Raw genomic sequence first — 27,902 nt, forward strand, 5'->3', positions numbered from 1 at the left:
TATGCTCTGTGGAACAAAGCCGGATCGGAGTACTATCGAGGGGATCAATAGCAACAGGTAGAGCGAGTTGCACAACACCAGCAGAACAGTCTATCAAGGCGGAATGGTCTGAGAGAAAGTCAAGTCCCAGGATTAGGTCGTGAGGGCAGTGTTCGAGGACATAGAATAAAACAGAAGTATGATGATCGGCGACACTCACAGCGAGCTGGACACATGCCAATAACGGCCGGCGTTCCCCCGTCGGCGACTCGGAGCACAGGCGACGGGGCAGGAGTGAGGACTTTCTTGAGACGATGGAGAAGCTGAGCACCCATGACAGATACGTGCGCGCCAGTGTCAATCAGAGCCGTAACAGGTACACCATCCACGTTCACTTTAATGAGGTTCCGATGTGTGGGCAGGGTCAGAAGAGGATTTTCGCGTCGGGTCGGTATAGCAGCATCACCTCTAGGTGCTGCACCCGTTAGTTTTCCGAAAGCGTGCGCCGTAAGGAGCTTGGGGACGGTGACCGACGCGATGGGGGCGAGCGGGAGAAGCGGCGATGTGGCGAAGGAGAGCGGCTAGGGCGGGTGGGCCGAGAAGTGTCGCCAGGAGTTACTGGTTGCGTGTGCGGTGGGAAGCGAGAAGCAGCATGAGGCGGACGGTCGGATGGGAGATATGGCCAAGGGGTCGAATTCCACGAAGAGCGGCAGTGACGTGAAATATGACCGATACGGCCACAAGTGAAGCATATTGGCCTGTCGTCTGGAGTGCGCCATTCAGCCGGGTTGCGATACCGCGGAGAGCATTCACGTTTCGAGGGCGCATGGCAGAGGTGGACGAAGCGTAGTCAGGCCGATTAATGGAGCAGACATTGGTCAAGCCAACGTTGGCCAATTCCTGGCGTACGACGGTCTGGATGAGGGAAACGGTGGCGTGGCAATTGTCGGAGCCAAGGGTTGGGGTAGGCATAGGAGATGCGGCTTCGATTTCACGCCGGATGATGTGGACGATGTCATCAGAGCGATTGGGCGTAGGCAGACTGCGGAGGTCTTCGCAGGTGGACGTAGCAGCCGTGTTGGGGAGGCGGGGAAATGGGTGGGCAATGCGACGGCTCTTGGCTTCTTCAAATCGCCGGCATTCGGTAATGATGGCTTGTACAGTAGACGAATTCTTAAAGGGCCCCTAAACCACCCAGAGGTCGAAATTTAGTTGTGGTGTTGCAGTTGTGCACGAGTCTACAACTAACACGTAGCCACGAGAATTTTTCGAGATGGTGCCATAATAGCGGAGTTACACGCGTTTGATGATCGAAAAACGGCCCTCGCTCGTTTCGCTCTTTCCTTCGCTACGGCTGGTCTCTCCTCCTCGCCGATTGCTGCTCCAAATGTCACGTGACATACGTCATCGCCAACGCGCTTCTTAAAACACTGCCTACTTCCGCTTAAGGCACGTCCACGCTAGCCGTGCTAGCGGTACATATGCGGACGACGATACAGCCTCCAGTCTGCCGCGCGAGAGGTGTCCAAAGTAGACGACAGTCCGGCCGGCGCCCCGCCCGCTGCACGATCAACGGGCCATCGGCTGCAGCTGAGTGCACGGCTACGCCGTGCTCCCTGATGGGCTGCATAATTAAGCGTCTCTTCCTTATGTATAATAAACATCTCTCTCGGCGCTAGTTGCAGCGGCAGCGCCACCGCCGCGGAGCATAGGAAGGCTCGGGAAGCCGGGGTTGTTGCGTTCGGAGCTTCGGGCACAGCTGCAACGTGTGCGACCGGCTTTGGTTCGCCAACAACCTGAGCAAGGTCGGGAGCGTGCAGAACGAACGTCAGCGTCGGGGCAAGTCGTGAGCGTTTCGATCGAAGTGCAGGAACTCGTGCAATGCCTACCCAGGAACGTTCCCGACGACGCGGCGATCGACGTACACATCAAACGAAAACAACCCCGTACAAACGTCTCCTCTCTTCTCGATACATTCTCTCACTCGAACTTTCATTGGGTTGTGTTGCCAAGTGAAACGAAACGGAAACTCGATGCGCACCCCCCCGCGATGCTTTCGCATCCCACCATGGTTGCCCGTAGGGTGAGATGTGATTTTTTTTTAGTAATCTCATGTTAAAAAATATTCTCTCTGCGCTGGCAGTGGTCACTGGAAGGGTGACTAGAATCTGCAGCAGTTGGTACACATTTACATAGAACCTGCAGTCGCAATGAGAGACGGCATCTATTCCGGTTCCGAAACCTAAAAACACTCCTTCGATATCGTTATCAACCTTGTTTAGGTAACTTGCATAAACAGTAAGCTGTTTGATTCCAGCATTATACGCCGTTTTGTCAGCAAGTATAGAGAAGCAGCCTGTAGCGTTTACTTTTGAATCTACGCTTTCTTTGATAATTTCACCACAAATTTCTTTAATTTGGTATTGTACATCTTGGCTTAAATACGAGACATTGCTGGGGCAACTTTCCAAATGGTTCTTCAGATATGTATCTCTACAATCAGCTCGCATGCGAAGAAGCGCTCTGAAAATACCAGTATTTTCAGTGGGGGCTTTGCTTAAATCTATAGGACCACTGTCCTTATGACTACGGAGAGCCAGACCTTGTCGCCCGCAACAAGGAACTGCCTCAATAATAGGCCGTTGACTTTCTTCTGTTTTCCTTATTTTACTATGGCTGCCCTGGTCCAGCTGATCAATCACATTGAGTGTGCTTCCTGAAAATGGTAGGAGAAAATTATCAGCTCCCAGCTGACAGTCACGGTGATATTTAGTATTTTCGTGTGTGTGGAAGATTGCGAGCACGTGCTTACATTTCTGCAAAGGCTTGACAACAAGGGCTCTAGTGAGCGCATGTTGGCCCAAGTATATAAGAACATTAAACCTATAAAGTTCCAGAATTGAAAATCTAAAGCACACGTTTGGAAATGTCAGTGCACTAGTCACGTCAAAAGTTTATGACAACTTTATACCCATAAAGTCTTGGAATTAAAATCCATGCACTCCGTAGATTCCGCGGCCGCTGCGAGATGCCGAAATGCATCCGATTGCTATCGTAAAGCCCTTGAAAGTTTGGGCTCAGATGGGGCTCCCTGCGTTATGTGACTCCAGGTGCAAGGCTGTTGCCACGAAATCCAGCCCGAGTTCATTCACAATGTTCGTGCCGAAATGTCTTTTCGAGCGTGAAAAATACATTGTAGACAAAACACAGAATGATTCCCGGCGCCGGTGGTTGTTTTGGTCGACGGTGCATGACAGCACGAAAATTTCGAGGGAGGGGCTGAAGCCCCATCAACCCCCCCCCCCCCCCCCCCCCCCCCCCGCCCTGGCTACGCCGCCCCTGGCTGTGCCGTCTGCTCTAAAATATTCGGAAACCATACGTGCGCTGGGCCACTCTCGTCACTCAGCACGCTGACAACCAACAAAGTAGCAAGGTAGTCGCGGTCGCTGTTGCATTGTGGCCACAGGTATTTCACTTGCGAGATAAAAACAGCCCCCACCAAAGAACGCCGGCAAAATCTCGGGAGGACCGCCAAACCTACATGCGAAAACGAAACTACCTGCATATCATGCACACTGATCATGCTGAACACACTTCGCATAAGTGTTGCCACATGCTATTCATTTCTACTACGATATAAAAATAACATCAAATAGAAACTTTCTACAATGAATGTGCCAAATTATTACCAGCTTGCTGGGTTGACATGAGCTTTGCTGTCATGGTCCTTTCAAACAAGATGCACACATGACAAACACACCAGTGAAGAAAAACATCACAGAATATTCTTTTTAATAAGAAAAAAAGAACTCGATGATGGCAGGAGGAATGATGTGACTTGGCTTGACCATTATGCCGCTTCCATTTCAATGTCAGCAACTGAAAAAAAAAATGCAAGTAGTCATAAGAACATTGGTGTTGGTCTGCAAAAGCTTATGCTACCAGATGAATTTCTGTTCCAAGAATACATGCAGCTCCCTCAGAGGATCAAAGAGTGCACAGCCTTCAAGACACATTCCCTGCATGGTGAAAAATCATACACAATCGCAATACTCCAATGTTGAGGCAAAGGCTGTAGCAGCAGGGAAGAGTCCCTGGTCAAACACTTCCTTTTTTTTTATTGCATGCACACGAGCCGCACTGCCGCCCGGATCGCCTTCTTTCTCCTTTTCTCGTGCCATGCGTGGCGTTTCCCGCCAATGCTTTTCCCGTGTAGACTCAACATCCTCCTGGGGCCGCGGCATGCTCGTTTGCCTCCAAAGGGTACAACCGCTGAGCGGCGCGCCAAAAATGCTGGCCGTTTGGGAACGCTTTTTTGAAATATCTCTCGATGCCGTCCCGGCCTGGAAACGCTCCGACTACTCTGCCGAGTTTCCACTTCGACAAGTTGTCTTCCTTCACCAAGTCGCCAACGTGCATTTGGAACGAAGACGCTGGCTGACAGTGATGAGCTGAGCGGAGGAAAAGCAAATATTCTTTCATTGGTGCTCGTCTCTATACATCACCCGCCTACGCAAGTCTTGCAGGGTGGAGCTAGGCAAACAGTTTGCGGTTCTTACTGGTAGACCTACGACGTACTTGCCGGTTAGTAATTGCGATGGCGTGAGCACTTCTGCATCCTCGGTGTCCTCGCAGAGTTGCGTTAGAGGGCAGCAGTTGACAATCACTACCTCAGCCAGCACAGTAAGGAGTTCTTCGTAACTGCGGCTGCTTCCTCCAAGACAGCGTTTCAGCACATCCTTAATTGTCCGGATGACGCGCTCCCAGAAACCGCCCCACCACGGGCCCCTTCGGCGATAATTTCCACTGGATTCAATGAGCACTTGCGTAGTCGCAGACGGTCTTCGCTGAGCAACAGTCACAGTTGTCTGGAACAGCTGATGAATGTCTTGGCGTTATCAGAATAAACTATAGAAAGAACGCCACGCCTGAGTGTAAAACGACGAAACGCAAAGATAAATGCTTGCGCTGTCATGTCTGAGGTTATTTCTAGGTGCACTGTCGTGTCACAGCACAGGAGAAAACGCCAATATAGAGCTTCTCCGGCTCTTGCGTAAAGCGGCAATAAAGTGCACCGCAAAAGTCTACTCCCACGACATCAAATGGTGGGGTCTCTGCTATGCGGTCCTTCCTTTGGTAATGATGCCACGAGAATCGATGCTGGAATTAAGGGCCCCTAAACCAGCCAGAGGTCGAAATTTAGTTGTGGTGTTGCAATTGTGCACGAGTCTAAAACGAACACATAGCCACGCGAATTTTTTCAAATGGTGCAGTAATAGCGGAGTTACACGCGTTTGAGATGGAAAAACTGCCCTCGCTCGTTTTGCTCTTTCCTTCGCTACTCTCCTCGTCGGTTGGTCTCTCCTCGCTGAGTGCTCCTCCAAATGTCACGTGACATACGTCATCGCCATCGCGCTTCTCAAAACATTGTCCACTTCCGATTAAGGCACGTCCAGGCTAACGGCAAATACATCGACGGTGAACCATCCCCCAGTGCCGTAGAACGTCTGCTGCGCGAGAGGTGTCCAAAGTAGACGGCAGTTCGGCCGGCGCACACCCCCAGCACGATCGAAGGGCCAATTGACGACCGCGAAGCTGCACGCCTCCGCCACAGGCGACGAAAACATTGGCTGCAGCTTCTGTTCCAAGAGAAATATTTTCCACTAGATAGCGCAATGCATAAATTGTACATATTATGAAAAACGATACCCATTGTCAAACGTTTAACACGAACGAGAGCTCCGATGCTTATCGAGCTCAGCTGCAGCACACGGCTACCGACGGGAGACGACCGGCTCGGCTGTGCTCGCATCGTAACTGACGGCGCCGCTAATATCAGCGTATTTTTCTTCTTTCTGTACAATTATTGCGAAGAGCGATAACAACGATAATAAAATATTCCGGCTTGTGAGCGTCGTTAATTCATTTCGAAGCGCCGCCCGCTTTAGCTTTGAAAGGAACCGGAAAAGGCCTAGCGACGATATCGGCGCCGTCGAGCGATCAGCGGCGGTGAGGCTACGGCACAAATGAGTCCCGGTCTCATCCTCTCTACGTACGGCAAGGAAATCTCGTCGCTCGCGAGCAAAACCGCTGTCGAACGGCGGCCCGCGAATGGCAAACGGCGTGCGGCGAGTTAGCGTGCCGGTAACGTGGACGTGAACTCGGCGCTTCTCGGCTACCCGCTGTTGCTGCGGTGCCGGCGCGTGTTATGCGAAGCGTGCGCGCACGTCTGGAAAGGCCAACACTGTCGCACTCTGTTCGCGCAGCTAATCAGACCGCTAAGTATGACTGTGTTGGAACACGAGCGATTTGGCACTTACGTTGCGAGCTGTAATTACCTATGCGCAAGCGTGCACAAGCGGGCAACACGGCGAGCACGAGCAGGGAGCCCGCGTTAGCAGACAAACCGGAAGTCGTAGGTTCTTGTTCAACCAATGGACATCGTTTCCGCCGTTGACATCACCAGATTCCCCCTGGTGACATCACGATGACCGCTTGGGTTACCGGAAAGGCGAGGGGAGGAGGACGACATTGTTTATTTAGGGGCGAAGCTCCTTAGGGTGTGGGTCGTTCCCTCCTCTGTAGTAGTAGTAGTAGTAGTAGTAGTAGTAGTATGTAGCCACCTGTAGTTTTATGAAGTGTTCACTAGATGGCGTTCCGGTTCTGCTTCCGGTTCTGATTAAGTATTGAACATAGCGAAACACCAGTAAAGGGCAGAATTAGGCGACCAGGAGTCAGGAAAAGACGCAGAAAGGATAAGAATAGAGAAGGTAAAATTTGCTACATTAACATGCAGGGTGGTCGTAAACAGGAAAAATGGCTGGAAATTCAAACGCAACTGAATGAAGAAGCGATTAGTGTGTACGCCTTGACCGAAACGCATCTACGAGATTTGGAGCAGCCGCCTGTTATTGACAACTTTGTATGGGAAGGGTGCAACAGAATGACCGGGTCAAGGAAAGGCGGAGGCGTAGGCGTACTAATTAGGCGAGGTCTGAAGTGGCGAAGGGTAAACGAGACATGTAAAGAGCATTTATGGATTAGTGGTACATGGCAAGGTAAAAAGACGTGGCTGGGAGTAGCTTACCTGTGGACAGGTAGTGATAGCAGGGAAAAAAATAAGGAATTGGTCGATTGCATTAGAAGCGATATTAATGAGTTCAGTAACTCGGGCCAGGTGATATTAGTGGGAGATATGAACGCGCACATGGACGATTTAGACGGATATACTGATTACAACGGCTCTCTAGTGCTGGATTTGTGTGATGAACAGAACCTTATAGTAGTTAACAGGGAGAATAAGTGTCATGGACAGGTAACGTGGCAATGCGGAAACAGGCAGTCATGTATCGACTACGCCTTAGTCTCAGAAATGGTCTACGAACAACTGGACCAAATGATAATAGACGAAAATGGAAAAAATAGCCTGGGAAGCGATCATAGACGTTTAGCATTAAAGTTTGGGAGAGATACCAGCTCAGAACATGAACCAATAGCCTCAGAGTTTTTAAAAATGAATGACGAGCAAATAACAGAGATCGCAAACAACATAGAGAAGAAAATTGAGGCTTTTCCTACAGCAGTCTGGGAATATAAGGAACTGGTGGAGGTTATGCAGCATGAAATAAGGCGGACACGGCAATACAATTGTTGGATTGGAAAGAGGAAACCACGTAAGTGGTGGAACAAGGAAATTAAACAAGCTATAGAAGAGCGTAAAGAGGCATCTAGGGTTCATCGAGAAGCCAAAAGTTGGGATTACAAGAAGAAGAGGTGCTCCTTAGATGGAATACATACTGAGAAAAGAAAAGGGTTGCGAGTGAGCTCGTGCAAGAGAAAATTAAATGCGCAAGTGAACGTTGGGTGCATAACATTCACAAAAGAGACAAAGGCGCCCCAAAAAGATTCTGGAACCATATAAAAGCACTCGGAGCTCCAACTATAAACTCGCAAACGGCTATAAGGGATGAAGACGGTAACATCTATGAAGGCGATGATGCGCTGCGGTACATCACAGACGTTATCAGGCAACTTCGGTACGAGAAAAAGCGTAGTTCAGACAACAGATCCAGCAACAACAGAGAGGCCTGAGAGATCAAAATTCAGCATAGAAAGCTTTTATTGGAAAAAGGCAGCAGAAAATGTCCCTAACAACACGGCAGCAGGACCCGATGAAATCCCAATACAGCTAATCAAAAACCTCGGTCCAAAAAGCAAGGCACTGCTGACTAATGCCATAGAGCAAGTGATTAGAACAAAGAATATTCCCGTTGGATGGCGTGAAAGCAAGATGAATCTTATCTACAAAGGCAAAGGAGATAAGGATAAGACGAGCTCGTACAGGTCAGTTACAGTAACGTCGGTGATATATAGAATGGCAATGCAAGCCATAAAATTAGAACTGTCGAAGTGGGTGGAGGAAAACGGTGTATTGGGGGAACTACAGAATGGGTTCAGGCCAGGCAGACGCTTAGAAGACAATATGTTTGTACTAACTCAGTGCATAGAGATTTCAGTAGCTCAGAAAAGACCTTTATGGATAGCATTTCTAGATATTAAAGGAGCTTATGACAACGTAGACAGGGAATTGTTGTCGGATATTCTTCAATACGAAGGCATAGATGACGATTTCGTGGAGCTGCTGAGGGAGATATATCGAGACAACCAAGTACAAGTGGCATGGGAAGGCCGAAAAGGAAATGAAATGCTGGGAATTCACCAAGGATTGAAGCAAGGATGCCCTCTGTCACCATTGTTGTTCACGCTTTACGTCAAGGGCATAGAAAGACGACTGGAAAACAGCGAATTAGGTTTTGATTTATCCTACATGCGTAATGGACAAATGGTGCAACAGAAGATCCATGGACTGATGTACGCAGACGACATTGTGCTACTAGCGGACAATAAAAAAGATTTACAGATACTTGCGAATATCTGTGGGAACGCAGCGACAAATCTAGGCCTTAAGTTTAGCACAGAGAAATCAGGGATTATGATCTTTAATGAGCACACGAGTAACTTCGTGGTGTCAATTCAACAGCAAGTAATACCCATAGTGAAGCAATATAAGTACCTCGCACAAAGGAAAATTAGTTTTGAAGAAAGGCTCAGGAACATGGATGAAAATAAATGGGCGGCTAAAGTGCACAAGTATCTCTACATGAAAAGCGTGGACACAGAATGGAGGAAGAGGTCAAGGAAGTTGGCAACCAAGTACAGGATAATCGAAACTGTAAATAGACAACCAGGGGTCATCAGAAAGAAAGTGAGAGAAATAGAGACCGTGAATTGGATGCAAAGAATGGAAACGAAAAGGACAATGGAGATTTACAAGAATGAGAAGAAAGAAATTAGAAGGGAAAATCTGTACGATAACACAAAGGGCAGTGCCTTGCTATTTGAGGCTCGAGCCGGTTGCCTAAGGACGAAAACATATCGGAACAAATATTCGGAATTAGATGAGACATGTGTATGCTGCAGTAAAGATCCAGAGACCACTCAGCACATCCTAATGGAATGCGACGGGATCCACCCAGCGAGAACCGTAGGTAACGTGCAACTCCCAGAAGCGCTTAGGTTTAAAGTGGAAGGAAACATAAACAGATCAGCCGTAGAGATCAGCAAGAGACGATTAGAGTACTGGTGGAAAAAAAGTAGGGAAAAGATGGATGCAACCTGATCTCTTAAAATCATAGGCAGCGGTACAAGGTAAATTTTTGAAAAAGAAAAATAATGATAGGTATACAAAAATGCAAGATAAAGAACATGTATAGTATACCTGATTAAATCAAGCAGGCTAGGTGACTATTTGTCGCCGCCCCGTTTCAAAGGGGATGCCAATAAATCATCATCATCATCATCACTAGGGTGCCTCGATGCCAGCGCCGCCGTTCAGGGTGGTGCCATCCTTTGACCGCACCCGCGCCGCCGCTTTCTCGCTGCGACGCCATCTTGAGTCACAGCGAGCGGTTGCGAGTGCTTGGTGCCGGTGCTTAGTTCGAGACACAGTGCGCGCGGATGCTTCGCTGACGCTTCTACTTGCTGGACAGTGTTCAGCCGCATGAATGACAAGCTTGTCAAGTGCATCGAGTCGACATGACGGGTTGTTGTGTTCCCAAGTGCACCGGATCGACGCGTAAAGGGCTTCGTTGTTTACGCTTCCCCCGGGACCCAGAGCGAAGGAAGAGATGGGAAGTCCAAGTAAAGCGGTATCACTGGAAGGCAACGGATAGCTCCTACATTTGCGAGGTAAGTGTCATGAAAGTTTAGACTATCGCATCGTGTTTTTCATAAATAAGAAAGTATTCTCTGATCCTCGCTCAGGTACCTACGTTCGCTCACGAACTAAGCACTGCACCGATGCTGAGTAGCCTATGGTTTGCGAGCGCGCGTCGCATAGGCTTTTGCCGTTTTGATCAGCGCAGTCTATGCGAGTAGTACCCTTATTTTAAGAACTGACGAAAATGCTTCGCCGCGAAATAGCCTTACATTAGCTACAAATCGTCATGTAAACCACCTATTTTACTTTTTCACGGGAAGCACACATCGTGTGTCTCTTGTTTCTTTTTTTTTTTTACCTCAGTTTCTTTTTTCGCGACTGGTTAATTATTTGGGACTAAAGAACGCAGTGCTTCTTCTGGGGAGAGCGGCTGTTGTGTACGTGGCAAGCGAAGCATTGTGATTTTCTCTATTCTCAGCAGATATCTTGCGGATCTCAGGTTGTTACGTTATATAGCTGATTTTTTAGACGAATATATTTGTAGCGTGGTGCTCGTAAGCCGATGGTCATTCGTGCTCATTCCCGATCGTGGTGGGTACTGTGACGGTCTTTAAATGCCTGTGCACGGTATGCCCAGGTGTAGTAGAGTTAAGGGGCATCATGGGACCAAAATGTTTCGGCGCTTTCTGGCATGGTGTCTGTTGTAGCCTGTGCATTTCTTCGAAACGTGTGAAGCGAGGTAATACAGCATTACTTCTGCGAAAATTTATTTTTAAGTACTGTAATGGGTTCTCTGTATTTACAAGGCAACTTTTCATATCAATAATCACTTTTGTTGTTTTATTTGTACTTAGAAACACTTTGAAGAGGACCAGTACGAGGGAAATCGACAGGATGGGCGCCGTCTGTTAAAGTCAACAGCCCTACATCATCATGGACTATATTTTCGAAGTGAAAAACATTGCTAATCTGTATTTGACTGTCGTAGTTTCATTTACGGTTTTTGTGCGCGATATGCAGTGTTGTTTATTTTTTCAATGTAGTTATCAGTGTTCTAGTGGTTATTTATAAAATGTTCTGTACTCGCCATCAATGTGTTTGGCTGATACGACGTATTCGATGGTAGCTGATGTATTCTGGCTGGATATCTTGATTAATATTACCCGCGGTTGCGTTTTCTTGTTTGCATTCTTGTTTTCGATTTATATTGTGTGTAATAAGGTTGATGTACTCACTTGAACCCCCCCCCCCATGTAATGAATAAATTAAAAAAAAACTCTCACTATCCCGAATTGTGTGTCGAGCCTACCTTGCGAATTTTTTTTTTATCTCGTCTTTCAACATAACCTTCAGGTGCCACACAGTACATATAATTTTTCATGTACATATCTCTTTCATGATTGCTTGTACTAGACATTATAAGTAAATGTATTTTGTGCATCGCTTGGTTTCTTGTGTGTACTACGCAAGATTGACACAGACAAGTTACGTTACATGTTACTCTACAGCACTAACTAAACCTTATTTTCACATCGCAGTTATTTTTACACCTTAATCCTGTCAGCACACAGTTTTGTGGGCAAAAAAAAGCAAAATTGCGCGTAGATATCGTCAAATAATTGCAACGAACGCGAAGAGCGCGCGCAACGCAAGGGAAACTAACCGCCGTGCGCGAGTGGCTGCCTACAGTAAAGGAGGCGTGACGTGTAAACCAAAATACAACAGCGAAAAAGAAAAACTTCCACACACAGGGGGTCGCAAACCTTACATACCAAGCATCGAAGCGCAAGAAAAAAAAATAGTGCGTATTTCAAACATACACACGGCATATTAAATGTAAATTGAATTAGGCAACTTGGGGCATGTTCCCGGCGCCATACATTTACGTCTTGGACCCTCGACGAGTTAACGGCTATTGGTTATAAAGATGTGCAGATGCGATACCGATAAAAAAATCCTCATCAAGGCAAAGCACTTGGAAGTGCGCCGCGAGTAACCCTATTTATGAACGCAAGCGTAGCTGAGCCTCAGCTCGTGTGACTCAATATGGCGGCGCCAGCGGGGTTGTCTCCACCCTGGACGGCGGCGCTGGGCATCGAGGCACCCTAGCTTCCACTTCCGGTTCCACTTCCAGTTCCGGTTCCACTTTGCGCGCGTTCGGTGCGAACGCGGGCAAAACGCCGACGGCGTCGACAACAGTTCTGCGCGTTGCTGGTGCTGCTGCATGTCCAAGTTTATACAGCTGATAAAACTACCTTCAGTCGACCCCATGGCTGCTTCGCATACTACTCAGGGTTCCCCTACGGGAAGATGGTGTAATTTTCTCTCTCGTTCCCGACGCGCGCTCTCTATCTCTCGTCCGTAGCTGTGGTTTACCCGAATGATCCCCCGGTGCTTCGCCCACTCATCATTCACTTCGTGGATATGCTTATTTTTTTTTATTTTTTTTTTTTGGTTTTGTGGCGCTCCCGCAGCGCGTAGCGCTGCCGCGTTTGGCATCGTTGATCGTGATGGCATTCTGAACTCGATGCGCCTGTTTACTTGCAATGTTCAAAAAATACCTGAGGTGGTTTAGGGGCTCTTTAAACACGAGAAGGTGAAAGGCATCATCGGCTATGCCCTTAATGACATGTGCGACTTTATCAGCTTCGGGCATCCTCGGATCCACTTTCCGGCACAGAGCACGTCTTGAATGTACATGAGGTAGGACTCGGTGCACGTCTGGACACGCGAAGCGAGGTCTTTTTGAGCGGCGCGCTGACGTCCAACAGGCTTGCCAAACAAATCTGTGAGCTTTTGTTTACAAATGTCCCAGGTGGTAAGTTCCTCCTCGTGAGTCTGAAACCAGACGCGTGCCGTTCCCGCGAGATAGAATATCAAATTAGCCAGCATGGCGGTCTGGTTCCAATGGTTGCTCTTGCTCACCCGCTCATAACGTTGAAACCAATCTTCAACATCGGTGTTTTCATTGCCGGAAAAGGTGCCGGGGTCGCGCGGTTGTGCCAGAATGACGGTTGGCGTGTAGGCCGACAAGCCCGAAGCATCCTCGCCTTGAGCTGGCATGGTAGATGCAGCCAAGGAGCACCCGCTGCGTAAATCCGTCTTGCGCTTGAGCCCGCAAACTCCACCAAAAATGTTACGGGGAAAAGAAGCAAGGAATATATTTACACTGTATTTACAAGAATGGCAGCGGCTGACAAGATCATAGCTCGCGAAGTCCGGAGCGTCGTCTTCTTCAAGTCATCTCCAAACGTCTTCTTCATCGCTCTGTCAAAATATCACATGAACTTTAGAACTATATCAGTTCGAAACCAGCAAATCAGTGCATGCAGCTCATATGAAAAACGTAAAGGCCATGAAAAGAACAAGTTGAGGACAAATATTTTGATGAATGTTTCTCATTCAAGAACCTTGTTTACATTTTTGTACATATGCAACGGCCAAGGAAAAACCTCAATGACGCTGTCATTTGTTGCAATAGATTGCGCAGGAGCAGCTGTTACCGGTCGTGTATTGTAATTACAACGATATTACAGTCGCAACAGTGAGTACATATAAAAAGCAGGAGTTCCGCAAAATACACATTATAAATGCGAAGATAGAATGGAATATACAAATGCGATACAACTTGATAAAGTGCAAGAAGGTGCCACTGGAAACAGTTCACTGCTTGTATATACAACACCTCGCAACAAGATAATTAAATATATGTATAAGTCTCCAATAAATCTACGTATTTAAGCAAACGTCACTGTATATAATGCGTCAAACAAGACAAATAAACATGTTGCGCAGTCACAGATACTAAACTTTACGCATAAAAAGACAGACGATCCAGGCACAAACCAAACTATGATCGCAGAAATCGTGATATGTACTTGGGCCATGCGGCGGTCGCGACCGCACCATATGGGTAGAATAGCGGAATAATACTGAAATCAGTACGAAAATGTGTAATTTAACTGCCTGCAGAGCGGCAACAAATATTCTGCATCCAAAATTAAAGAAGGGCATTGTTTCGGTTCAAAAAAGAAGTAAAAGCAGGTAGCTAAAAAGGAAAGAAAAGGCCAAACGAAAGCCACAGATGATGCGGCAAGTTTAACTACCCAATATCCGATTGTTTGTTGGGAAGGTCGGTCAAAATTGGTTATTGATGTCCTCGTAATTTTCGTATTCCCGTGATAATTTTGATCATGATGCTATTAGAATAAACAGCGAAAATTTCTGCGGTTTTAAAAGCTAATGAACAGTCATACGTTTTTATAATTACGAGTTTGTGGACCTGATTGAACAGAGCTTTTTACTTGCATTGATTTTTGCTGCTTCGCTATCTAAAGGAAAAACTTCACTCGGCGGGGAAGTTTAGCGAAGCGGTCAATGACTTCGGACACGTTGACGTCGAAATCTGTGGGTGTACAGGACATTGTAGAGCGCAAGTATTTTTAGATGCAAAAGCATCTTATGCTCGGGTCAGTGTCCGTTCTGCGGCGTCCGCACCCGTACTGTGCATGCGCAACTCTCCCTCATTCTCCTCTCCTACGCAGGTGTGCGTCCTCCCCCTCTCCGCCACAGGTGCGGCGCAGCAAATCATTGCATCTAACTCTCTCTCTCACTCTCTCTCTCTAAGGGTACGCCGGTAGGCGGCGCAAGTGTCGCGGCGCAGTTAAAGGGGCTTTAGGCGCAGTATAAAACGCGCGTTCGCTGTGCTTCCGTCATTCTCTCTCTGCGCAACGATGCGCGAAACGCCATGAACAACGTCAACGTCGGATCTCCCCGCACTACACAGCCTCGTGGAGTTCGTGGAGGCGAGTGGGATAGCAGCATACCGCTGAGCGTACATGCCCTTGCCGGTCCCTGCCGCCTCTGCTGCCTACCCATGTGCGGACGAGCCCCCTGATCTATCTCTCTTCTCTTTTTCTTTACCTCCTACTCCCCCTATCCCCTACGACGCTGCGCCGTGCTCCCTGATGGGCTGCATAATTAAGCGTCTCTTCCTTATGTATAATAAACATCTCTCTCGGCGCTAGTTGCAGCGGCAGCGCCACCGCCGCGGAGCATAGGAAGGCTCGGGAAGCCGGGGTTGTTGCGTTCGGAGCTTCGGGCACAGCTGCAACGTGTGCGACCGGCTTTGGTTCGCCAACAACCTGAGCAAGGTCGGGAGCGTGCAGAACGAACGTCAGCGTCGGGGCAAGTCGTGAGCGTTTCGATCGAAGTGCAGGAACTCGTGCAATGCCTACCCAGGAACGTTCCCGACGACGCGGCGATCGACGTACACATCAAACGAAAACAACCCCGTACAAACGTCTCCTCTCTTCTCGATACATTCTCTCACTCGAACTCTCATTGGGTTGTGTTGCCAAGTGAAACGAAACGGAAACTCGATGCGCACCCCCCGCGATGCTTTCGCATCCCACCATGGTTGCCCGTAGGGTGAGATGTGATTTTTTTTTAGTAATCTCATAACCCCATTATTGATTGGAATAACCTTACTTCCGCAATAAACAACGCAGAAGCGAAAGACTTTGTCGACATCTGTTTAAATTTTAACTTATCGCAACTTATTTCAGAGCCGACACGTGTAACGCGCGACTGCGCAAACATTTTGGACCTTATACTTACTAACCATCCAGAAACCTCATCATCGGTTACCTACCTTCGTCCTATCAGTGACCACAGTGTGATTCATGCCACATTTGACTTTGCCCCAGCACCGCGTGTTCTTTCCAGCAAAACTATCAACCTATATGATAAAGCAAACTTCGAAGCTATAAATGAAGAATTGTGCACTTTTTTACCAGTCTTTGAAACCTCATTCAATGAACGATCTGTTGAAGACAACTGGGAACTGTTTAAAAATAAAATGAATGAACTAGCAAACAAGTATATTCCGAAAATAACACTCCGTGAGAATCATCAGAACCCTTGGTTTAATAACAATGTAAAGAGGTTGGAAAATAAGAAAAAAAGACTTTTTCGTAATGCCAAGCAGAATTTAAGCCCAACTTCTTGGGAAAAATACTACGCCGCTGAGAGAGAGTACTTATGTGCTGTCCGCAATGCCAAATGGTCCTTTTTCAACAATGACTTACCTAAAATGTTAACAGACAACCCCAAGAAATTTTGGAAAGTTATCAACCCTGGGAACACACGCACTATAACTCTTGTTAATGATGCGGGGGAAATCATGCCTGAAACTGAGTGCGCACTAATATTTAACAACGCATTTTCGTCAGTATTTTCTAATGATAATAACGTTCCATTGTCTAATGTCCCCTGCAACATAGCTTCTAGCATGCCGAGCGTGGTGTTTTATCCTGATGGTGTTTTGCGCATTATTGAAAACCTTAAACTTTCATCCTCAGCAGGTATAGATGATATAAACTCTAAACTGCTAAAAAATACAAAATATATTTCTTCATCATTTTTGTGTCTAATATTCTCTCAGTCACTTTCTACAGCCTCCATGCCTCATGACTGGAAGGTGGGGAAGGTCGTTCCTCTACAAGTCTGGTAATAAGAACATACCGCTAAATTATCGACCAATCTCTCTCACTAGCCTTCTGTGCAAAATCATGGAACATGTCATCTACTCCCTGATCATGAATCACTTGGACGCCAATCAATTTTTTCATTCGGCACAGCATGGGTTCCGTAAGGGCTTCTCTACCGAAACGCAACTAGCTTTGTTTCTACACGACTTGCATATAAACCTTGACTCTAACCAACAAACTGACGCTATTTTTCTGGACTATGAAAAGGCCTTTGACGAAGTTCCTCACCGCCACTTACTACTAAAACTTTCTTCTTTGAACTTGCACAGTGACGTACTTAAATGGCTCGAAGCATTCCTTACTGATCGCTACCAATTCGTTTCTATAAATGACAAATCATCCACTCTTCTCCCTGTAACTTCTGGTGTCCCACAGGGATCAGTTCTCGGTCCTCTTCTCTTTTTAATTTATATTAATGACTTACCCCTACATGTATCTTGCAAGATACGAGTTTTTGCTGATGACTGCGTGATTTACCATCCAGTTTCTAATGCTACTGACGAAAACACCTTACAACAAAGTCTTAACAACGTGCAGTCTTGGAGTGAACAATGGTTAATGACTCTTAATCCCAACAAGTGTAAGCATATATCTTTTACCCGCCGCCGTAACCCTTTCCTGTCCTCTTATACAATAGTAAACGTTCCCATAGAATCAGTAGAATCATTTAAGTACTTGGGCGTAACACTTTCTCATGATCTCAGTTGGGGTACGCATATTTCCAACATACTTTCATCAGCTAACAGAACTTTTGGCTTCATGAGACGACACTTGCGTGACGCCCCGCAGAACGTAAAACTCCTAGCTTTCAAATCCCTTATCAGACCGAAAGTTGAATACGCATCACCCATATGGAATCTATATCAAGTCTATCTTGTTAACGCGCTCGAGTCCTTTCAAAACCGCGTCGTCAGATACATCCATTCATCATACTCATATGACGTAAGCGTATCATCCTTAAGAGCAAAATCTGATCTCCAGCCCCTTGCACGTCGTCGCGCTACAGCCAGTCTTTGCCTCTTTCATAAGTTTTTTTACAGTTCCCTAATTCACGAGCCATATATCACACCACCCGCACGCATATCGCTACGAACTGGGCACCCATTACAAGTCTTACGGCCACGCTCCCATACAACTACCTTTTCTTCGTCTTTTTTTTCCCGCACAGCATCAGACTGGAACGCCCTTCCCCACCACGTGGCTGAAATCACTTGCCCGACATCGTTCTTCGAAAATGTGTCTTTGTTGGCTGAAAAATAATCAGCTTTTTTCACCGCATCATTTTTCCCCCTTCTTTGTTTTTATGCACTTGCGAAATGGAGCTTTCTTGTAGTTTTCTGAATACCTGTGTTTCTGTTGCATCAACTGCACCCACCCCTTATGTAATACCTCTAGCAAAGGGGTCTTTAAGGAAATAAAACTGAACTGAAAACTGAACTGAACTGAAAAAATATTCTCTCTGCGCTGGCAGTGGTCACTGGAAGGGTGACTAGAATCTGCAGCAGTTGGTACACATTTACATAGAACCTGCAGTCGCAATGAGAGACGGCATCTATTCCGGTTCCGAAACCTAAAAACACTCCTTCGATATCGTTATCAACCTTGTTTAGGTAACTTGCATAAACAGTAAGCTGTTTGATTCCAGCATTATACGCCGTTTTGTCAGCAAGTATAGAGAAGCAGCCTGTAGCCTTTACTTTTGAATCTACGCTTTCTTTGATAATTTCACCACAAATTTCTTTAATTTGGTATTGTACATCTTGGCTTAAATACGAGACATTGCTGGGGCAACTTTCCAAATGGTTCTTCAGATATGTATCTCTACAATCAGCTCGCATGCGAAGAAGCGCTCTGAAAATACCAGTATTTTCAGTGGGGGCTTTGCTTAAATCTATAGGACCACTGTCCTTATAATTACGGAGAGCCAGACCTTGTCGCCCGCAACAAGGAACTGCCTCAATAATAGGCCGTTGACTTTCTTCTGTTTTCCTTATTTTACTATGGCTGCCCTGGTCCAGCTGATCAATCACATTGAGTGTGCTTCCTGAAAATGGTAGGAGAAAATTATCAGCTCCCAGCTGACAGTCACGGTGATATTTAGTATTTTCGTGTGTGTGGAAGATTGCGAGCACGTGCTTACATTTCTGCAAAGGCTTGACAACAAGGGCTCTAGTGAGCGCATGTTGGCCCAAGTATATAAGAACATTAAACCTATAAAGTTCCAGAATTGAAAATCTAAAGCACACGTTTGGAAATGTCAGTGCACTAGTCACGTCAAAAGTTTATGACAACTTTATACCCATAAAGTCTTGGAATTAAAATCCATGCACTCCGTAGATTCCGCGGCCGCTGCGAGATGCCGAAATGCATCCGATTGCTATCGTAAAGCCCTTGAAAGTTTGGGCTCAGATGGGGCTCCCTGCGTTATGTGACTCCAGGTGCAAGGCTGTTGCCACGAAATCCAGCCCGAGTTCATTCACAATGTTCGTGCCGAAATGTCTTTTCGAACGTGAAAAATACATTGTAGACAAAACACAGAATGATTCCCGGCGCCGGTGGTTGTTTTGGTCGACGGTGCATGACAGCACGAAAATTTCGAGGGAGGGGCTGAAGCCCCATCAACCCCCCCTCCCCCCCCGCCCTGGCTACGCCGCCCCTGGCTGTGCCGTCTGCTCTAAAATATTCGGAAACCATACGTGCGCTGGGCCACTCTCGTCACTCAGCACGCTGACAACCAACAAAGTAGCAAGGTAGTCGCGGTCGCTGTTGCATTGTGGCCACAGGTATTTCACTTGCGAGATAAAAACAGCCCCCACCAAAGAACGCCGGCAAAATCTCGGGAGGACCGCCAAACCTACATGCGAAAACGAAACTACCTGCATATCATGCACACTGATCATGCTGAACACACTTCGCATAAGTGTTGCCACATGCTATTCATTTCTACTACGATATAAAAATAACATCAAATAGAAACTTTCTACAATGAATGTGCCAAATTATTACCAGCTTGCTGGGTTGACATGAGCTTTGGTGTCATGGTCCTTTCAAACAAGATGCACACATGACAAACACACCAGTGAAGAAAAACATTACAGAATATTCTTTTTAATAAGAAAAAAAGAACTCGATGATGGCAGGAGGAATGATGTGACTTGGCTTGACCATTATGCCGCTTCCATTTCAATGTCAGCAACTGAAAAAAAAAAAATGCAAGTAGTCATAAGAACATTGGTGTTGGTCTGCAAAAGCTTATGCTACCAGATGAATTTCTGTTCCAAGAATACATGTAGCTCCCTCAGAGGATCAGAGTGCACAGCCTTCAAGACACATTCCCTGCATGGTGAAAAATCATACACAATCGCAATACTCCAATGTTGAGGCAAAGGCTGTAGCAGCAGGGAAGAGTCCCTGGTCAAACACTTCCTTTTTTTTTATTGCATGCACACGAGCCGCACTGCCGCCCGGATCGCCTTCTTTCTCCTTTTCTCGTGCCATGCGTGGCGTTTCCCGCCAATGCTTTTCCCGTGTAGACTCAACATCCTCCTGGGGCCGCGGCATGCTCGTTTGCCTCCAAAGGGTACAACCGCTGAGCGGCGCGCCAAAAATGCTGGCCGTTTGGGAACGCTTTTTTGAAATATCTCTCGATGCCGTCCCGGCCTGGAAACGCTCCAACTACTCTGCCGAGTTTCCACTTCGACAAGTTGTCTTCCTTCACCAAGTCGCCAACGTGCATTTCGAACGAAGACGCTGGCTGACAGTGATGAGCTGAGCGGAGGAAAAGCAAATATTCTTTCATTGGTGCTCGTCTCTATACATCACCCGCCTACGCAAGTCTTGCAGGGTGGAGCTAGGCAAACAGTTTGCGGTTCTTACTGGTAGACCTACGACGTACTTGCCGGTTAGTAATTGCGATGGCGTGAGCACTTCTGCATCCTCGGTGTCCTCGCAGAGTTGCGTTAGAGGGCAGCAGTTGACAATCACTACCTCAGCCAGCACAGTAAGGAGTTCTTCGTAACTGCGGCTGCTTCCTCCAAGACAGCGTTTCAGCACATCCTTAATTGTCCGGATGACGCGCTCCCAGAAACCGCCCCACCACGGGCCCCTTCGGCGATAATTTCCACTGGATTCAATGAGCACTTGCGTAGTCGCAGACGGTCTTCGCTGAGCAACAGTCACAGTTGTCTGGAACAGCTGATGAATGTCTTGGCGTTATCAGAATAAACTATAGAAAGAACGCCACGCCTGAGTGTAAAACGACGAAACGCAAAGATAAATGCTTGCGCTGTCATGTCTGAGGTTATTTCTAGGTGCACTGTCGTGTCACAGCACAGGAGAAAACGCCAATATAGAGCTTCTCCGGCTCTTGCGTAAAGCGGCAATAAAATTCACCGCAAAAGTCTACTCCCACGACATCAAATGGTGGGGTCTCTGCTATGCGGTCCTTTGGTAATGATGCCACGAGAATCAATGCTGGAATTAAGGGCCCCTAAACCAGCCAGAGGTCGAAATTTAGTTGTGGTGTTGCAATTGTGCACGAGTCTAAAACGAACACATAGCCACGAGAATTTTTTCAAATGGTGCAGTAATAGCGGAGTTACACGCGTTTGAGATGGAAACACAGCCCTCGCTCGTTTTGCTCTTTCCTTCGCTACTTTCCTCGTCGGTTGGTCTCTCCTCGCTGAGTGCTCCTCAAAATGTCACGTGACATACGTCATCGCCATCGCGCTTCTCAAAACATTGTCCACTTCCGATTAAGGCACGTCCAGGCTAGCGGCAAATACATCGACGGTGAACCGTCCCCCAGTGCCGTAGAACGTCTGCTGCGCGAGAGGTGTCCAAAGTAGACGGCAGTTCGGCCGGCGTACACCCCCAGCACGATCGAAGGGCCAATTGACGACCGCGAAGCTGCACGCCTCCGCCACAGGCGACGAAAACATTGGCTGCAGCTTCTGTTCCAAGAGAAATATTTTCCACTAGATAGCGCAATGCATAAATTTTACATATTATGAAAAACGATACCGATTGTCAAACGTTTAACACGAACGAGAGCTCCGATGCTTATCGAGCTCAGCTGCAGCACACGGCTACCGACGGGAGACGACCGGCTCGGCTGTGCTCGCATGGCAGCTGGCAGCGCCGCTAATATCAGCGTATTTTCTTCTTTGTGTACAATTATTGCGAAGAGCAACAACAACGGTAGAAAAATATTGCGTCTTGTGAGCGTCGGCGATTCATTCCGAAGCGCCACTCGCCTTAGCTCTGAAGTGAACCGGAGAAGGCCTAGCAACGATATCGGTGCCGTTGAGCGATCGGCGGCGGTAAGGCTACGTTCACACTTGGCCTCGAAGCAGGCGGAAGCGGCAAAAACTTCTAAAAATCCGCCCGCCTAGGCGGCGAAGCGGGCGGAAAAGCAGGCGGAAAGCAAAATCGGTCTCGGACCGATTTTTTCGCCATGGCGAGGCGGAATCGCGGCGGAAAGTCGTTCCGCTCGACCGGAAGCTCCACTAGCATGTAAACATCCGGTCGTAAAATTGTACATGGAACCAAAAGTGTAGGCTGCGATGCATGGTGCTTGACGCGATCTAGATCCACCACTTTCTCTACAACAAGAGTGGTACTCAAACGTACTGTCAGCAATACTCGCGATAGTATTCAACGTCGCGCGACCGGAGGTGCAGCAACGAAGCCTTGGGGTGACCCAACTTCTCGCGCTTTTGCAAAGCTGGGCGAACCCACCACAGCCGCTTCGGAGGTGTCCGCTCCTTCCGTTTATTCATTGTCCATTTCTAGGAAACAAGTAGGTAGAAGTATAAAAAACAATTTCTTCGCCCACTTCTGCGGCAGAAAAAAGTTGGGCAGATTCCTCGTTGGCGCTCCGCAATTCTCCTCGCACAGGCGCGGTATGTTGCAAAAGTCGCAGGGCGCTTTTTTTCGTTGCGCGGTGGTTTTCTCGTCGCGACAATAGATCGGGAGCATAGGTCTCACGTAGGACGCGCAGGCTTCGGCGAGCCCCAACACAAGGGCCAGCCCGGGTTTTAGCTTTGATGTACTGGAGGCGCCGCCAGTAATACCAAATGATGAAATGTTATTACAACCTGTAAGCAAAAGCTATTAAAGAAATATAATCACGCCTAGGCACCAACCTTTGACTCAGCGCTACCGTGCCCGTACGAGGAGAATTACGGAACGGCTACGAGGAATTTACCGAAGGTCGCAGATGACACGCAAAGTTGCGCGAAATGAACACTTTTGATGAGGGGTGGGACAATGAATGAACATACCGCTCGAAATGGTGCGATAATGAGCGCCACCACGCCGACAAACGTACGCAGACTAGATGGATGTGGGCGAAAGCGGCAGCGGTGGCAGCGGCGATAGCAAAACAAATGTGAACAACTTGGACATGCGCGGAAAAGATTTTCCGGCCGCTTTGGCCTTTCCGCCCGCTTGCCGCTTCCCGAGTGTGAACGTAGCCTAAGGCGGCCGCACAAATGGGACCCGGTCTCATCCTTTCTACGGCAAGGAAATCTCGCCGTTCGCGAGGAAAACCGCCATCGAACGGCGGCCAGCGAATGGCGAACGGCGTGTTACCATGCCGGTAGCATGGACGGTTCTTATTAGCCGCGACTCAGCACTTCTTGGCTACCCGCTGTTGCTGCTGTGCCGGCCCGTGCTCATGCGAAGCGTGCAGCTATAGACCCTGTGTTGCGCGCACGTCTGGAAAGGCCAACACTGTCGCACTCTGTTCGCGCAGCTAATCAGACCGCTAAGCACGACTGTGTTGGAACGCGAGGGATTTGGCACTTTGCGTTGCGGGCTGTAATTACCGATTCGCAAGGGCGCACAAGCGAGCAAGACGACGAGAAAAAGCAGGGAGCGCGTGCAAATGCTAGAAGAAAAAAATCACAGCATATCCACGAAGTGAATGATGATGAGTGGGCGAAGCACCGGGGGATCTTTCAGGTAAACCACTGCTACGGACGAGAGATAAAGAGCGCGCATCAGGAACGAGAGAGAAAATTGCACCATCTTCCCGTATGGGAACCCTTAGTATGCGAAGCAGCCATGGGGTCGACTCAAGGTAGTTTTATCAGCTGTATAAACTTGGACATGCAGCAGCACCAGCAAAGCGCAGAACTGTTGTCGACGCCGTCGGCGTTTTGCCCGCGTTCACACCGAATGCGCGCAAAGTGGAACCAGAACCGGACGTGGAACCGGTACGCCATCTAGTGAACACTTCATAAAACTACAGGTGGCTACATACTACTACTACTACTACAGAGGAGGGAACGACCCACACCCTAAGGAGCTTCGCCCCTAAAACCGGAAGTCGTAGGTTCTTGTTCGTCCAATGGACATCGTCACCGCTGTTGACATCACCAGATGCACCCTGGTGACATCGTGACGTCCGCTGGGGATACCGAGAAGGCCAGGAGATGAGGACGGCATTGCTTTTTTTATTTTGTGGCATGCCCGCAGCGCGTAGCACTGCAGCGTTTGGCATCGTTGATCGTGACGGCATTCTGAACTCGATGCACGTGTTTACTTGAAATGTTCAAAAAATATCTGAGGTGGTTTAGGAGCCCTTCAAACGTCGACGACACGGCAAGCACGACTGAAGCACCTTCTTAACGGCTTGTTTTCCCTTTAAGATCCAAAATCTTGACCGGACGTCCAGAAGCATACCGTGAAATTCCGAGCAAGCGCCCCCACCCGTGCAAGAGCCCCCCCCTAACTTCTCTGCTAATTTCAAATATCCGTGCCATTCCGAGAAAGCGACCCCCCCCCCCCCCTTTCACTGCTCCGCGCCGACGCGCAGCAACAGTGGCCTGCCACATCCAGTTCACGAATAAAGTTTCCGTGGATTTTTCTAAAATATATATATTGTGAGCGCTAACTGTGCAGTTCATCATCGTCTTCATGTGTATATACCCATCCTCATAATCATCATCATTTTATCGGGTTGGTGTTCGTGGGCTGTCTCGCACTGTGTGACAATAGAAGAGCTCTGCCTTCGTCCCGGGCGTCATCTCACAAGTGGTGGAGCGTGCGTTGACATCCCCGTCCTCTTGCTCTACCGGTCACCCCTGGAGCTCCGCTCTGGTCGACGGCTGTGCTCACCAACACCAGTCATGGCACAAACCACCGCATCCACTGCTGCTACCACCTCAGCTGCGCCAGCTGGGCCTATTTGGTTCGTCACCGCACCGCAACGCGACCCTCAGGTTTTTTCTTGCCGTCGCGGCGAAGACGTGGAAGACTGGCTTGACCAGTACGAAAGGGTGAGCGCTTGCTTGCAACCATTGGGACGAGTCAAACAAGCTCTGCAACGTTGCCTTCTACCTAAGGCAGGTTGCCCAAACTTGGTTTTTCAACCATGAACGCGACTTCCCTGATTGGCCAGCATTTACTGCGCAGCTGCAACAGATATTTGGCACATACATCTGCTGGGTACTCCGAAGTAGTGAAACAGAAGCTCGCTACCCGCATCCAGGGAGCCGAGGAATCCTATACCTCTATCACTGAAGACGTTCTGGCTCTCTGCCATCGCGCTCAGAGTGACATGCCCGAAGGGGAACGTATCCGCCATATCCTGAAGGGCATCAACTCCATTGCCTTTAACGCTCTTGTAGTCCAGAGCCCCACTTCAGGTTACTGACATCATCACGACATGCCAACGCCTTGCCACGATCTGCGCCTTTCGTCTTCCACGCGCCTCCTGCGACGCTCACCTTACTGACAACGCCGAGTTGCACGTGCTCATCCGCATCATTGTGCGAGAGGAGCTTCACGGTCATGGTCCAGCCAACACCGCCATTGCGGCTCTGCGCGCTCCTCCTCCCAATTTGCGCGAGATCATCAAAGAAGAACTGGCATCCATGCCAAGTGTCACACATGCCCGGTCCCCTGCGCCTGTTTGTGCACCTTCTTACGCCGAGATTGCTTCACAGCCTGCGGTCCCAGTTCCATCTGCACCTGCCACCGTTGTCTGCGACCACCTGGCCTCGATGGCAGCGAAGGCCCCCGTGCAACCATACGACTCTACCTGGCGCCCTTCCCGGCCAGTATGTTTATACTGTGGCATACGTGGTCATATCTCTCATTCCTGCCGCCGGCGCCAGCATGATGAATGACGTGGCTAATCCGCCTATGAGAGAGACTATGTGCCCAGATCGGACGCCTACAATCCAGGACCCTATATGTCCTCGTCACGTCGCTCGCCCTCACCTCCGTTGTCCCAAAACATGTCCCGGTCTTCTCGCTCACCCCGTCGTCGTTCCCCGTCTCCGTTCCGCCGTACTTCATTGCCCCTGCGTCCTACCTCCACTTCTTTCGACAACCATCCGGAAAACTAGACGCTGCAGTTCTTGGAGGAGAAACTGCTTGTTTGCGAACTGTCCCAATTCCTCCTGCTCGCCCGACTAATTTACTCGCTGTTTGTGTGGAAGGTGTTTCTGTCGACGCTCTTATTGACACTGGCGCCGTCATTTCTGTTATTCATCGTGCACTATGCTTCCATCTACGAAAAGTGCAAACTCCGTATGTTGGTCCGGTCTTATGTGGCGCCAATGTCAGTCCTATTTACCCTACCGGACAGTGTACTGCTCGTGTCCTCATCGACGGAATTCGCCATCATATACAGTTTACTGTGCTTCCGTCGTGCGCTCATCCGATCATCTTAGGATAGGATTTCTTGTCAGCTGCATCTGCTGTCATTTCGTGCGGACAACCACTTATACATATTACGGACACCGAGCTCTGTGACGCTGCCGATTCCCCGCCTCCCCACCTTGTTCACAGCGGCAGATTTTGTTCTTCCACCCGGCCAAGCCCGCATTCTCACCATTAGATCTAGCGAAAATATTGACGGCGACGCAGTGGTTTCCCCTTCTCAGCGCTGCATTTTTCGGGGAATCGCCATCGCTTCTTGTCTAGTGCGTTTCTCATGCCAGTCTGACCGCCTACAACACGACGTCAGAGCCAATTCTGCTGCCGGAGGGGTCCACTGTTGCCATACTTATCTACGCAGCACCAGTATGTGTCGTCACTGCTTCGCCTGTTTCCTCCTTCGCCGAGTGTACGCCCACGGACGGTTCACCCAGTGCTCTCAGGGCCACTGTGAGTTCAGATCTGAGCCCAACTCAGACTGATGCCTTGCTGACCATCTTAAGGAAACACCAACCTTGCTTTGACGTGTGTTCGGATAGCTTGGGTAAAACAACCGTGGCCGCTCATCACATCGAAACCGACGGATCCCGCGTCATTCGTCGCCGCCCTTACCGTGTATAGTCTGCTGAACGGAAAGTTATAGAAGACCAAGTCAACGACATGCTCGCACGGAATGTTATAAGGCCTTCAGCAAGCCCTTGGTCGTCTCCTGTTGTCCTAGTTAATAAAAGACCGGTTCGGTACGCTTTTGCGTCGATTATAGGGCACTAAACAAAATTACCCGCAAGAACGTATATCCTATGCCCCGTATTGACGATGCTTTGGATACCTTACAAGGTGCCGAATACTTTTCGACCCTCGACTTGCATTCTGGATATTGGCAGATCCCGATGCATGAGCCCGACAAAGAGACGACGGCGTTTGCAACACCTGATGGCCTTTTCGAATTCAACAAAATGCCTTTTGGTCTGTGCAATGCGCCAGCCACATTTGCACGAATGATCGACACCGTACTACGCGGCCTCAAATGGAAAACCTACCTATGTTACCTGGACGACATTGTCATCTTTTCGTCCAGCTTCTCCCAGCACCTAGAACGTTTAGACAACATTCTCACGTGCCTAGCCAAGGCCGGTCTCCAGCTCAATACTAAGAAGTGTCGATTTGCAAACCGCAGCATCAAAGTATTAGGTCACGTGGTCAGCAAGCACGGCATTGAGCCAGATCCCGACAAGGTCGCTGCTGTACAGCATTTCCCAACACCAACCACACCTAAAGACCTTCGCAGGTTTCTCGGATTAGCGTCGTACTTCCGCCGCTTTGTCCGTGGCTTCGCGACTATCGCAGCTCCTCTTCATAAACTCCTGACCACGACCATACCCTTTACCTGGACGGATGAATGTGAAGCCGCCTTTCAGACCCGCAAGCGATGCCTCACATCAGGACCAGTGCTTCGTCACTTTGATCCCACAGCCTCTACA

General features: G+C 48.5%; 1 protein-coding gene across 2 annotated transcripts in view; it reads right to left on the reverse strand.

Moving 5' to 3' along the window:
• Nucleotides 1-3,742: 3,742 nt before the first annotated feature.
• Nucleotides 3,743-27,902, reverse strand: part of LOC119449326 (ruvB-like 2) — a 108,677-nt gene continuing 84,517 nt past the window's right edge. The window contains exon 11 of one of the 2 annotated variants that reach the window (XM_049665172.1): nucleotides 3,743-3,858. In XM_049665172.1, coding sequence (XP_049521129.1) covers nucleotides 3,830-3,858 — 29 coding nt within the window. In that variant the 3' untranslated portion in view covers nucleotides 3,743-3,829. Of the gene's footprint in view, nucleotides 3,859-19,829; nucleotides 19,946-27,902 lie in introns of those variants that run through there. The other variant, XM_037712492.2, reaches the window with a different exon arrangement.

This window comes from Dermacentor silvarum, chromosome 4 (assembly GCF_013339745.2).
Source record: "Dermacentor silvarum isolate Dsil-2018 chromosome 4, BIME_Dsil_1.4, whole genome shotgun sequence".
Classification (NCBI taxonomy): domain Eukaryota; kingdom Metazoa; phylum Arthropoda; class Arachnida; order Ixodida; family Ixodidae; genus Dermacentor; species Dermacentor silvarum.